Source organism: Camarhynchus parvulus, chromosome 3 (genome assembly GCF_901933205.1).
Source record: "Camarhynchus parvulus chromosome 3, STF_HiC, whole genome shotgun sequence".
In the NCBI taxonomy this organism is placed as follows: domain Eukaryota; kingdom Metazoa; phylum Chordata; class Aves; order Passeriformes; family Thraupidae; genus Camarhynchus; species Camarhynchus parvulus.
In genome coordinates, this window is record NC_044573.1 from 5,853,995 (window position 1) to 5,866,998 (window position 13,004).

The following is a 13,004-nucleotide window of genomic DNA, read 5'->3' on the forward strand; positions in this document are numbered from 1 at the left end:
CAACCATTGCTTGATATGAACCTAAAAGCTCTGTGGTAAACAAAAAAAAATCAACAAAAAGTTACAAAATTATTAAAATGTTTCTCTTGTGGTCTATGTATGAGACATGATTTTTTTAAAAGCAACATTAGTATTATGCTACACTCTAAAGAGGAAATATAAAACCAACACGCTTTCTAGTGGTACTGGGACTATTGTAATCTACAAATGAAATTAATTGTAGTCTACAAATGAAATTACACCTGTCAACTGAGCATTACTTATAGCACAGTTTTAAGAGATTACATGTATTGGGTAGATTTATAAACAATTAAACATTTCACAACCACTTTGAGGCACACAGTATCAAGTGGAGCTCACACAGACAAGTCACTGGAAAGGGAGAGAGCACTTCAATTGTCCCACCAGACAAATTAGATGGTCCAGGACAGCTGTTTCCAATGGAATCTCTATGTGACATTTTTATAACTTCACTCACACATTGAATTCCCTGACTAGACACGCAAAAGATGAAGTTTCTTCCTGAAAAGTTTGGTTTTTAGTTTTACAATGTGATTTTACTGCTAAGATATCATATACAATCTCACCTTTTCCAGGCCATTAAAAATTATTTAATCTGTTGAGAGTTCACCTGTCTTCTATACATGTTTTATGTGTTGGCTGCATTGAAGGCTTATTAAAAGCACCAGCAAAAAACACAGCATCCCAAAGCTGGTTCATTCTGCTGGAATAAACACAAACCTGGAGTTTCTGGAGTGGTTCTGCTAAGCCCATGCATGTGTTCACTGACTGAAAAAGGCAAACTAAGCAGCTTGTCTGGATGTTCTCAGAAGCAAAGAATATCAGACCCAGGAAGAGAAACCTTGGGGTTTGGTAAACTGTGTTCTCTGTATATGCACACAGAAACACACCAAGTCTGTATATTCTAAAGTACTCCTACTCTTGTCCATCAAAACCAAAACCAACGCCTCTGTCTGTCTTGGCCAGCACAAAATGCATCACAGCACAGGCTGGTTCCAAGAAAAATTACAAAATAGATCATACATGACAGTCTCCTCAAACAATTTTCTGCAAATTAGCTAATCTTTTTTTTTTTTCCTTAAAGGAAATGAAGTATCACCTGCCTTCTTGGAGTTGCTAAACACTATTTTCTAAGCAATCTGAATTTAAAAGATTTTGCAGCAGGGGATCTTGCATTGAATTGCAATAAAGCCTTATGAGTGCCAACACTGACACAAATAAAGAGAAGAACAGACTCAGACCTCTCTGAAATGAACAAACAAAAACAATTATGTCTCTCTTAGAAACGTGTGATATGAGACCAAGAAACTCTGTGTGGGAATTTCAGCCAAAAGAGAGTTTAATGAAGTAAATTACCCCAAAAATCATTAGACAAAGCACTCGAAGCAGCTGTGTTCTCATATAACTCACACCATAGTGCTACACCTGGGGAATTCATTGGGTTTTCTACCAAAACCTTCTGCACTTGAGATGGCACCACTCATACAAATGCACTGTGCCTTGAGGAAAGGGGAAATCCAGGCTGAATGCTCTTAAATGGTACCTTAAATTAGTCCACTAATCAATCAAATTGGGGCTGTAATTAAATAAAACTTTTGATTTTTCCCAGAAACTGTGTTGGTTAGCTCAGCTGGAGCTGGCAGTTAACAACAGCAAATAAAAGACCTTTCAAACATCTTTGAAGATGGGAGAAGTGTGCTTGCTCACAACTTACAGAGCCTTTTCCCTTACAGGCTTCCTCTTGGAAGGACACTGAGAGCCCCAAGGGCTGTGCCTGTGGGCTGTTTGAGCAGTCTTCTCAGCTCTGTGCACACCTGAGGTGGTAATGCAGCTGTCACCCACTCACCAAGCTCTTTGGAAAGCTGTTTTTAATGCAGCTGTTTGGACAATCTCCTTTTACAAGGCAGCCTCTTACCTTGTAAAGCTCCACCCGGTGATCCCCTCCTCTGGCAAGAGCGATTGATGAAGAAAAAAGGAGAGGAAAAAAAAATTAAACAACCGAGCAAAAAGAAACAAACACATTAAAAAACCCCCAAACCAACCACATTTGAGTATTTAAGTTTCCAGAAACATATTTCCCAATTGCCTTAGGCAACCTAACAAAAACATGCCAAACCTAAGAAACACCATAAATGCTTTGTCACAGGCTTCGAGGAGACAGCCAGGCTTTGTTGAGCTATGCAGGACACAATTTTGAAGTCAACTTCTCCATGTAAATCTTACCACACAGCAGGTAAAAATGAACTTTTCAACCCACCCTGCTGTCTGCCTTTTCCAAAGCCTGTAATACATTCAGAACAGCCTGTCCCTTTTTGCTCTGCCTACCCTGATCTTTTGCCACAAGTGCTGCCCCAGCCAGTAGCCCTGATTCTCAAAACTTTGATGCTCTCAGCAGAAATAATGACATTAAGCCTTTACATTTCCTCACCTGGCTCCAAGCAGAGGAAAAGAAAGTACATGTGCAAAAACATGAGCAGAAAAAAGCAGAACTGCAAACTGTAAAGTCCAGGGGAAGAATCTGCTTTTATTTATAAATATAAACTGAAACTTAGACAACAGAAAGGAATATGAGTGTGCCATTACATACCTTAAAATACATGCACAACATGACATGGCTAAGCCATACTCAAACTTCAGTCTAGTATTGGTATTATAGTAAATGTACTCTTGCACTTATGAAAACTCTAGAAATTTCATACTATGGTTGACTTGGTCAGTGTAGACTCTAAACCAAAATTTAGAACATATGCACTTGCCTACCTACCAAAAGCTGTCAGCCCCAACCATGCCAGAAAACACCTAATCCAGTCAAAAACACTCAGGGCAAAATGCAAGGGGTTGCTTGTAAGTAATTTTGAATCATACAAGCCTTAAGATGATGATCCACTTTCTTGAAAAGTCACCTTTCACGTGCACATGTTTGTGCTTTTTCATGCTTTCCTTGAAGTGTAACAGAGGAATTTTCTAAGGGGATTGAGCACACAACATTTTTGCCTCAGCCCCACATCACTCAAGTCAAACCAGGAAGCCAAGGCAATGCCTTTTACTCATGGTTAATGCAGCCTGAAGAAGTAAAGCAGCCCTGGGACAAGCAACTGAATGTGCAGCACAGAAACAAACATACAGCAACACATATTAAATCTGAAATGGCAAAGCCAAGACACCTCCAGCTCCTCCAGAGCAGACTGAAATGGGACACATGTAACTGATCCCTAACTCAGTCCTTTATCCCAGCAGCACTTGGGGGAGTTGAGAAGAAAATCTAATCAATAAACAAAAAGCAGAGATACTGGCCCTAAACAGCCACCATCAAGCTGCAGGAAGTTTTCCTTAAGCTTCTCTTAAGTTTCCCTTAAGCTTCCTTTAGTATCATTTGTTACACCCAATCAAGGCAAAAAATAAAAAAAGTGAAGAAATGTTTGAAAAACAATGCAACAATTTGATTAAACCATGCAATGTATCAGCACAAGAAGGCAAGGGCAGTTTGCAAAAAACCCATCTGTTCATGCATTTCCTGGGTTGCAGCACACACCTTCCACACTGTGCCCTTGTGCCAAGAAAAGCGCAGTGCTGAGACAAGAATAGGTGTGAAAAATGTTCTTGTGATGCAGAGGTTAGCAAACCTTCACTACCAGCACAGCTAAAACTGTTTCTTGCAATGAATGGAACTTGTTTTCCTGCAACGTTGCTGCTCCTGCAAAGTATCTAAGGGCAGACATCAGCTTCAAAAGAAGATCTAACCAAGAAAAAACATCCCAAGAACTGGCACTCAAAATCCAGCAGGGGATTGATATTCTTTTGTAAAATGCATATTTTTAGGAGAAAAGACCATGTTCTAAGAAACAAACAAAAGCACTGTAACATGTGGAGAGGTGGCAGGAAGAACATGATCCTGAGAAATATCTTCACACTGCATTAATGGTTTTTAGCATCCAGCAACAAAGTACAGAGAACTGATCTACTACTTTAGCCAATAAACAGTCAACTATACAATTACAAGTTTTAGAAGTGCTCCTGGTCCAGACAAATGTCCTGGACAGATGCAATAATGAAACAAGATCAGCACATAACCTTCCTCTTTCCTTCTGATTTTCCTTCCTCAGAATGTGTTAATTACTAAAATAAACTCACAAAAGGAACTGGAAGGTTTATTTAACACCTGTGAGTCACATATAGAGAAGCACTAATACCATGCCCTGTCTCAATTCAGAACATTTCTGTATTATACAGAAAGGAAGTACTTTCCAACACCTGATTCAGGAAGGGTCACAGCCTCCTGGCTTCTAGCAGAGGACACAAGGTAAACTGTAACATCAGATGTCTCTGGTAACTGCAATAAATCCATTCCCACATTCAGTAATGTAGAGGGATCATTCCATAAAATGTATGTGCCTTCTTTTAAAAGGAGAAGCACCTAACTAATTTTAGATTTTATTTTGGTTTTAATCATAGAATAGTTTGGGCTGGAAGAGACCTTCAAAGGCCATCTAGTCCAAATCCCCTGCAACGAGCAGACATCTTCAACTAGATCAGTTTGCTCAGATCTCCATCCAGCCTGACCTTGAATGTTTCCAGGGGTGGTGCCTCTGCCACCTCTCTGGACAACCTGTTCCAGTGTTTGACCACCACCTTCATTGTGAACAACTTGTTCCCTGCATCTGATCTAAATCAATCCTCTTTTAGTTTAAAACCATTATCCCTTATCCCGTCACTACAGCCCCTAAGGAGTTTTTCTTGTCTTTCTGAAGGTGCTGAAGCTGTGACAAGCCAGGAAAACACATCCTGAAACGAAGCCATGAGTGTTTTGTGCCTCACCTTGTCCCTGCATTGCCGTGCAGGTAAAGGATTACAGGGTGGCTGGAGCCCAAAGCCTCTTCAAACCACGGCTGGTCCTTCCCTCGGGCATTCTTCCATAAGGCTGCAGGGACTGTGTGCCTGTGAACAGAAGGAAAATCTGCACTGTCCTGCTTGCTCCTCAACACCCAAGTGTCTGCTACTTGAACTCTGAGATTTTCTGTTCAACTCCTTCACTCAGGAGTACACACCTCACACACATTTTTCATAAAACTGTCCTGATTAGCTGACAAATGGTCAAATTGTAAAGGCAGTGGCTACACTTATTTCTACATTTTCACCTCCATCACCACTGCCTTCAAAATGTAGAGCTGTCTGTGCAAGGCATCAAACTTCAAAGGCACAATTACTGAACTTCCTGCTGCTCTGGCAAAATAATCACAGTTCCTCAGCTTTTATGGCATTTAATTACTTCAATTAACATAACTTATATACCATAAACCAGATTCACTGCTAGGTCAGCAGATGTACAGAGTAATCAAAGGCAGTTGGGCTTGGAAAGAATGTTCAGTGATTAAGAGGCATATCTGCCTTTACAGGCAATCTGAGGAAAAGGAGGAGCCCGAGCTCTGAGGAGAAGATAAAATGTTTTGTTTTCAGGCACAAGGTTCTTGAAGGTGTAACATTTTAGCTGAAGAAGTTACAATCTACAAGAGGCAGGACTTTTTAACTCGCAGCAGTTCTGCTGCAGATAATGCACCTAGGTGGCCTGTGAGAAAGAATTCAACACTGGTGGAACAGTAAGAGGAATGACAGACTGAACAGAAGGTAGGCAATTAAACTGGATAATTAAAGTACAAACACAAAGCAAGGACATGCCCACAACCATGTGAGTTGTTGAGAAGGGGGCTGGCTTAGAGCCATCAGAAGTAACTTAAGCACTCCCATGGCTTTTTACCTGAAAGGCAGACAAGCTTGCACCTACCACAGCAATCCTCCCCAGATGTAAAGCTCAGAGCACACAGGAGGAAAACAGTGTAAAAAGTCAATTTGCTTGCATGCAGCCAGCAGACACCAAGGTCTTGAAGAGGTAAAAAGCCTCAGTAACTGTGAGACTCAAAAATTCAACTGTTCTGCCCCAAGACTTTTGCAAACTTACCAACAAAGCAGGCTGAGGACTTTGTTTCACAAATGTACCAAACACAAGACTTTGCACTGGCTTTTAAAAGCAAGGTTCCAAACTTTTGTGAAAATCTTCCATAAATATCCAGATAAATGACAGCCTCTGAATTGCCACCCCAAGCTGGAAGTTCTGTTTTAGCAAAAGATACACAGTACACTTGCAAGGGAAACAAAATACAAGTCTCAAGACTTCAATAAAAACTTATTTAACAGCTTAACAGGTAGAATTTTAATTGTCCAAGTGAAGAATCAAACCACTATTTATCAGCCTATCTTGGAAAGACTGAAGTTTTCAAGTTTCTAAACATATCTTTCACTAAAATTTACTTAAAGGAAAGAAAATGTCCTAATGACAATGACAAGAATATCTCTATCCCATTTAAAGGTTATGTACCAAGTAAAGAGAAAATCTCTACAGTATTAAAGGACCCATCTAAGTTACACACACAACTGAAAACTCCAAATCCTGCCCTTCACAGACTGAACATCACTGTCTGTATTAAGGGAACACCCCCTTCCCTCCATACCTGACACATTACAGGCTAACAAGGAGCTAAAATGAATTGCCCTTACCTGGGAGCAGAAAATCATCACTGAGAGAAAGAAATGACAAATGAGCTCTGACACTGTCACTTGTTTTGTGAAGAGTGTAAACTGTGTGTTCCGTTCTCACCCACTCTCCAAATCTTACATATGCTTTATGAACAGAATTTTCTTCCTCCTACTCTGAACACTTTGATCTGTTTTCCTAACTTCCCCCACATGAATTTTGCAAAACAAAACACAAATCAGAGTTGAATGACAAAACATCTAACTCCATGGGTCTGGTCTGATCTGGAGGCAGGATCTTTGTAGTGATGCAGACCTGTAACCTTTATAATTCCAAATTTTGATGTTTCTCTGAATGCACAGGTTGTCTGACTGTGTTTTGTGCATTACTGATCCTAGCTCAGATGAGCCCCAGAGATTTGCATACTTTTCACCATGAACTCGGTCACTTGGCAGAGGAAAATACAAACATCCACAAATGAGAGCATGCACAGCAAAAAGACTGAATAGGCAACGTCTAGAACAAAGAGAAGGATAAAGATGCATGGCACATACTGCACAGAACTGGATTCCTTACCAGACTCCAATGGTTACATCCTCCTCTGGCTGCAAATAATAATTACAGGTGTGGTTTAAACCTTGATCCTGTGGTCTTTTCAAGTCAATGAAATATGGGACCCTCACTGAAATGAAAAGAGAGAAAAAAACCCCAACATTTTAATTTTAACTTATTTTCTCACAAAACTGCTTAAGCAAAACACTGGAGGGTTGTGCTAGCTGGTCTGCTGTGCTGGGAAATCCTTTTTGTGTAAAAGGATGAATTTGCTACAGCTGTGATTTAAAACATGAACAGTAAAGAGAACAGGGTAAGAAGACACAGGCAGCCACCAAAAAAAACAGGGAACAGGCTAAAATTAAGAGAAGGTGGGGAAGACAAAGCTTCCTTTGACAAACATTTAACCATCTCTGTCCAGTCTGCTTTATAGATCTCTGCTGCATCAGTGGCATGGGTTAGCTGATTTGGATTCAGTCTTTTCCTATAAAATGGAGCTCCACTATAGCAGAACCAGGAAGTCTGTCTCCTTGAGATTTAGTGGTAGAGCAATTAACACACCAAAGCTTTTGTGCTATTGACACAAAAAGAAATACTGATAATGGTGACAGCCAAATCTCACTTCACTTAGCCTCTCAAAAACTGTTAAACTTCACACAGACATAAAAACCAATGCAGACAACAGCCAATGTTAACCTGACAAATGTGGGCCTCAGACTGCAAATCTTCAGCTGTGCATGTGCCTGCTCTTATGCAAAAGCACATGGGATTTGAGCTACTGCATGGGCAGTTTCCTCTGTTCAAAGGCTTGTTGTTTTTCAGAGCCCCACTTGGAACCATTCTTCTTCCATATCACAAGACAGAGAGAGCTTAGATTCTGGCTGTTCTCTGGGATCTACATCTCCCAAAAACCCAAAGCTCCTAGGAAAGCTGTGTTTCCTTCTTGCTGGTTGGTGAAGACATGGCTGCTATTCTGTTGACCACGTCCAATCTGATGGTGTCCATCTTGCCTCCTAAAAACTGAATTTCCTAGGCAGGTCCCCTGATCTTACTTTGTTTTGTGGCAAATCAGGCCTTCAGGAGGATCTGGATTATCTGCTCCCTTCTCTCAAAAACTTCCTCTGCCGTACTGTCCCAAATGATCACGTCATCAATGCACTGCAAGTGTTCTGGAACCTAATTGCTTGGCTTCCTTGGAGCAGCCAGGTAACCAGGGACTCACCTCACAGCTCACCTAGGGGTAGGATTATCTCTGGCCCTGCCTCTTCCTCTGGTTGTGAGGGCCCTGCTTCCCCTTCCTCACTCACTACACAAACTGGTTTATATTGGATTTCTTGTTCTGTACAGGGCTGACTGCTCCTGGCACAGGTTCAGCTCTGGTTCAGCTGCAGTTTGAGTGGCCACAGTGCTTGTGCTCTGCTTTCCTTCCCCTGCCCCTGAGGGTGCTGCCCAGTAATGAGCAGTGTCCAATAATCAGCAGCCAGGGCCCAACACACTGCAGCAGATTCTCCCTCTTTGGAACTGCCATGGTGATTTTCTTCCAAATGTTCTGCCACTTTACCACTTTGTTCAGGGGTGAGCTTCCAAAACCACTGGAACAGAATAGTCCTTCAAAATCTGGCCCATTTTCTCCCACTCTCCATGCTACTCATGACTATCCACCTCCAGGGCAGGTTTCTGGACGATTTCCCTAGAAATCTCTGTCCTGACTCTAAACACATTGTAGACCATACTGAAGAAACCTGGCAAACACAGCAACAAGAACATGCTACAGGACAATTACTTTGGTCACTTGTCAATGAGCAGAGGCAGGAACTTCAGTGAGACCTAACAAAGCTCTGTAAAAGCAAAATCACTGAAGCCTGCACTATTCAGGTTATGTGGCTGTCAGTTCTGACAATCAAAGCACAAGAGCTGCCCTGCACGTGTGCACACCTCACAGCAACCACGGTCCAAGGTGTGAGAACATGCAAAGCATGCAGTCAAAATTAGACAAGTTATGTAAAAAACAATGTACCCATAGTTGGTCCTTCTAGCTTTGACAGAGAGGAAGATATTTTTCAAAATTTCATTATAAAATACAAGTAAGGTTTAAATGCAAATTTAGATTGCTGGGTTTAATTTCACTTGCTTGCTGTCTACTCATGCAACTGTGTGGAACCCCTCAGAAAAACACAGCTGACATATTGCACAGTTTTCCTGAAGGAAAAACTCTTTTGGCTGAAAATTGGCTTCAGTTTGGTCACTCTATTTATATAAAGACACACTACACCAACCACACAGAATGCCTTCCAAACCACAGTCTGGGGAAGTTTACAACCTGTGAAAGTTCATGTCCTTCACAAGCTGTTCAGATTCAGGGTGACAGTGAAGGCAAACAAACTCCCCTTGTCCCCTCACCCAGCCACTGAGTCACTCACCAAAGTTTAGGAAGACCAGCTTTGCCTGAATAGCAGGGCAAAGTTTCACTAGAAATGGGATGGCTATGTACACTCCCAGCAGCCAGAGTATCAACTTCCTCAATCGAAACCATAATCCGTATCGCCTGGAAAAAAGAAAAAAATAATAGAAAGACAGAGCTGAATACAGCAGAATTTTTATGGAGCAATTTTCACAATGATCTGCCTGCTTGGTGGTTTTGAAAATCTGGTCATTTACACTTTAAACAAAAGCTAATTTCAAACAGTTTGTGTAGCCTCAGTTGTTTGAGAGAAGCAGAAGTAACCAAAATACCAGCTGATGACATGCAGCTTAGAAAAAGGGAATAGAAACTCCCTACTGATTATATTTTAAAAGACTCTGTAACAAGAGTTTTTCTTCCTGCTAACTTAACAGATTTCAGAATCTCTAGAATGCATATCACATGTTCATCTCCAAAAAGTAGCCCAATCACACTTCCATTTACATCACTGTCAGATTTTGTTCAGTTAGATTTTCACATATTTTGAGGAAATACCTGTAATGAGACTGATAAAGTTACACATTATCTCATGAACAGACTGGAGCAGACATTCTGCTTTGTCCAGCTAAAAGGATTACCTCTCAATGCCCTAAAAAGCAAATAATTTTAAGTTATAAAATATAATAAATTTCATAAACTGCAGCGTTATTCTCTAAGAATTGCCCCAATTCTTATTAGGAAGAATAAGCTACAAAAAAAAAAAAAAAAAAAAAGAGAAAAAATCCTAAACAACAACAACAAAAAATTCAAGTAACACACAACAGCTAATCAAGTGATATATCTCAAAATTCCTTTTATTGTATCAGAATAACTACCAAATACACATTCATATGTGTGATTACATATGCACATATGTTTACATAAAGGCTTATGTGTAATGATTTAGTTGACCAATATTTCATGTGCACTGAGGTTTCTCAACCAGCCCTGCAATCAAGAACTAAAATCCATGGGAAGCCTTCAGGCAACACAATTTCTGTTCCTTTTCAGCAGACTGTCTTGAGCAAGAATCATGTTCCACGCCAGTAAGTAAACAGTTCTGTGTTGGGAACTGCAGGCTACTGAAATCAGAGAACAATCTTTCCAAAAGGCATGAAATTATTAATCTCCCATTTGGCAATTCTTGGAGCTGACAAGCTAAACTTGCTCTAGACTCGAGCTAAGAGGGTTTAGCCACTGTCAAATAGGTGAAATTGTCAAATAGAGAGCCTAAAGACCTGGTTTTTACACATTTGTACAAGAACAATGAGTGTACAGATAGAACTGGGTTGAAATAGTTTAATCACGTACCAAAATTTTCAAAATCTCAACAGCTTTTGTGAACCAAAAGCCAAGACTCTCAGGAACACTTTTTCAGCACAGCAAAAATGGAGACATTCCAATCTCCCCCTAAGTTTTTGGCACGGTTGCTAAGGTGCTCACAGGGAAGAGGATATCCTCTTATTCACCCAAACCCTGCCTTCAGCACACTACTACGCGCCTACAAGTGCCTGTCTGCTCCCTCTCACCCTGGAACCACATTCTGGACTTCAGAAACACGTGCTACCAAAATTAAAGCCCTTTTCTTCACAAGCTAAAACAACTGTCATTTTTCAAAAGGGGAAAAAATATATTACTAAGTCACTGTCACCCAGCTGTGGCTGCAACAAGCCCACGTTGAAAGGTTCAACAGATTTTTATACTTCCCACAGCAAATTTGACAATGAAGAGGTAAAGAACTCCATCAAGGCTTCCAGTGACATTTGTACACCTCAAGCCCAGTTTTCTAAAGTAAGGAAAGCAAAATCAGCAAAGGACTAGCAGCAGAAATGATACAAAACAGGATTTAGAAGAACAGAAGTGAGTACCAAAGCCTCAGACCGACCCACCTATGCCCATAACTTTGGGAAAAAAACTCACACAAGATTTTGATTGGGCTAATCACTGAGCTGATCATTGCTCCCTACTCTCAGATTAAACCCAGCTTTCCACTACATCAGCACCTACCACCTATTTTCATAGCTGGAATGGATTTGTGGAAGAGAAAGGGAGATCACTAAAGGATAGCTGACATTTAATTGAAATGTAACTGAGCTCTCTTCAATGAGAAAAGTGTGTGGTTTTGTTAAAACACTTTGTCTAGTTACTTTTTCACTGAGATCTACTTCCATTCATCTCTCCTTGTTGGCAAAAAGGTAGTGGTTAAAGCTAAAAGGGGAGGTAACTCATTTTGGAGTGTCCATGCCTTCAAATGCCTTAAACCAAGACTCTCTGTCCTCACCACCTTCCCAGTAAGAAGCAGAGTACAGGTGAGCAGCCAGGCAGGATGGGGCTTTCCAGCAAGTTTTCCTGCCTGGGGCTTAGATCCTGCAGCAGCCAAAAAGAGCTCTGCCAGGGGAATTCTGCATATGCCAGGATTTCATTCCTACAGAATGAAACCCCCATTCGCTTAGGAAGACAACAGAGCCAGGTCTTAACTCCTCCAGGCACAACCAGAGCACAGCAAAACAGGGGCTCCTCAGAGATCTGGGTGGCAAAGCACTTCCCAGAGCCCAGCCACAAGCTGGAACCAGGAACAGAAAACATTTGTCCAGGTAACACTGTCAGAGCTCAGGAATGATTCCAGTTTCTCCTTTTTGGAGACTGAACTGAGGCATCCCTTTCTTTGCTCCCATGCCCCATGTCAGATGCTAATCAGCAATGTGACATTTACACCTCATCTCCAGGGAGATGTCTACTTACAATGTAACCAGGGCAAAGCTTCTATCCACCAGACAGCTTTTCTCCTGATAAATCCAAGAATATATGCTGAAGTACATTATAAAAATTATAATGTAATAACATTATAAAAATAAAAGACATTATAAAATTATCAGGTAAATCTTCAGTGAGCAATTTAGCTAAATTAAACTCCTATTGCTTGGTAGAAAAGCTATTTCAGGAAATATATGCCCTGAAAAAGGAAATTTTGGTGTGCTCAGGCAAAAGCAACATACTTGTCACCACCTTTTCACCAGAAAACTCTGCAGGTCTTAGTTGGAAAATACAAGTGATGTAGAAAATAAGAAGCTGCAAACAAGATATTTAAGAATATCAGAAGTTGATTTCTTGGAATAATAAAAACAATGTGTAAGAAACCTCAAAACAACAAAACATGTCACAACACAGAACACATAACAATAAACCAAAATCCCCAGCATCAAATTTCCCCCCCTGCATTTACCGAAGGCTTTTTCCCAACATCTGGGTTCTGTCCAAACACAGGCAAAACAAAAAGTAGTGTTTGCTTCATGCACTTTCCTGAAGTGAACATGGAAAAGCACATTCCCTCTCCAGACATACTTCAGTCTGACAGAAGGAAGTCTTTCCTGGAAGTGTGACATCAGAATTAGAAGGTTTTCCTCGTAGCTTCCACCTGGATGAAGGTCCCACATTGACCCAGAACAAGCACATTCTGCATTTGGG

The 13,004-nt window shown here is 40.8% G+C and overlaps 1 protein-coding gene across 1 annotated transcript in view; it reads right to left on the minus strand.

Annotated features, from left to right (window-relative positions):
• Positions 1 to 13,004, minus strand: part of ABHD12 (abhydrolase domain containing 12) — a 38,075-nt gene that overhangs the window by 8,912 nt on the left and 16,159 nt on the right. Inside the window, exons 2-5 of the mRNA XM_030944831.1 lie at positions 9,520 to 9,644; positions 7,124 to 7,229; positions 4,837 to 4,956; positions 1,937 to 1,967 (exon numbers count right to left, since the gene is read on the minus strand). Of these exons, the coding sequence (XP_030800691.1) occupies positions 1,937 to 1,967; positions 4,837 to 4,956; positions 7,124 to 7,229; positions 9,520 to 9,644 (382 nt within the window). The remainder of the gene's footprint in view (positions 1 to 1,936; positions 1,968 to 4,836; positions 4,957 to 7,123; positions 7,230 to 9,519; positions 9,645 to 13,004) is intronic.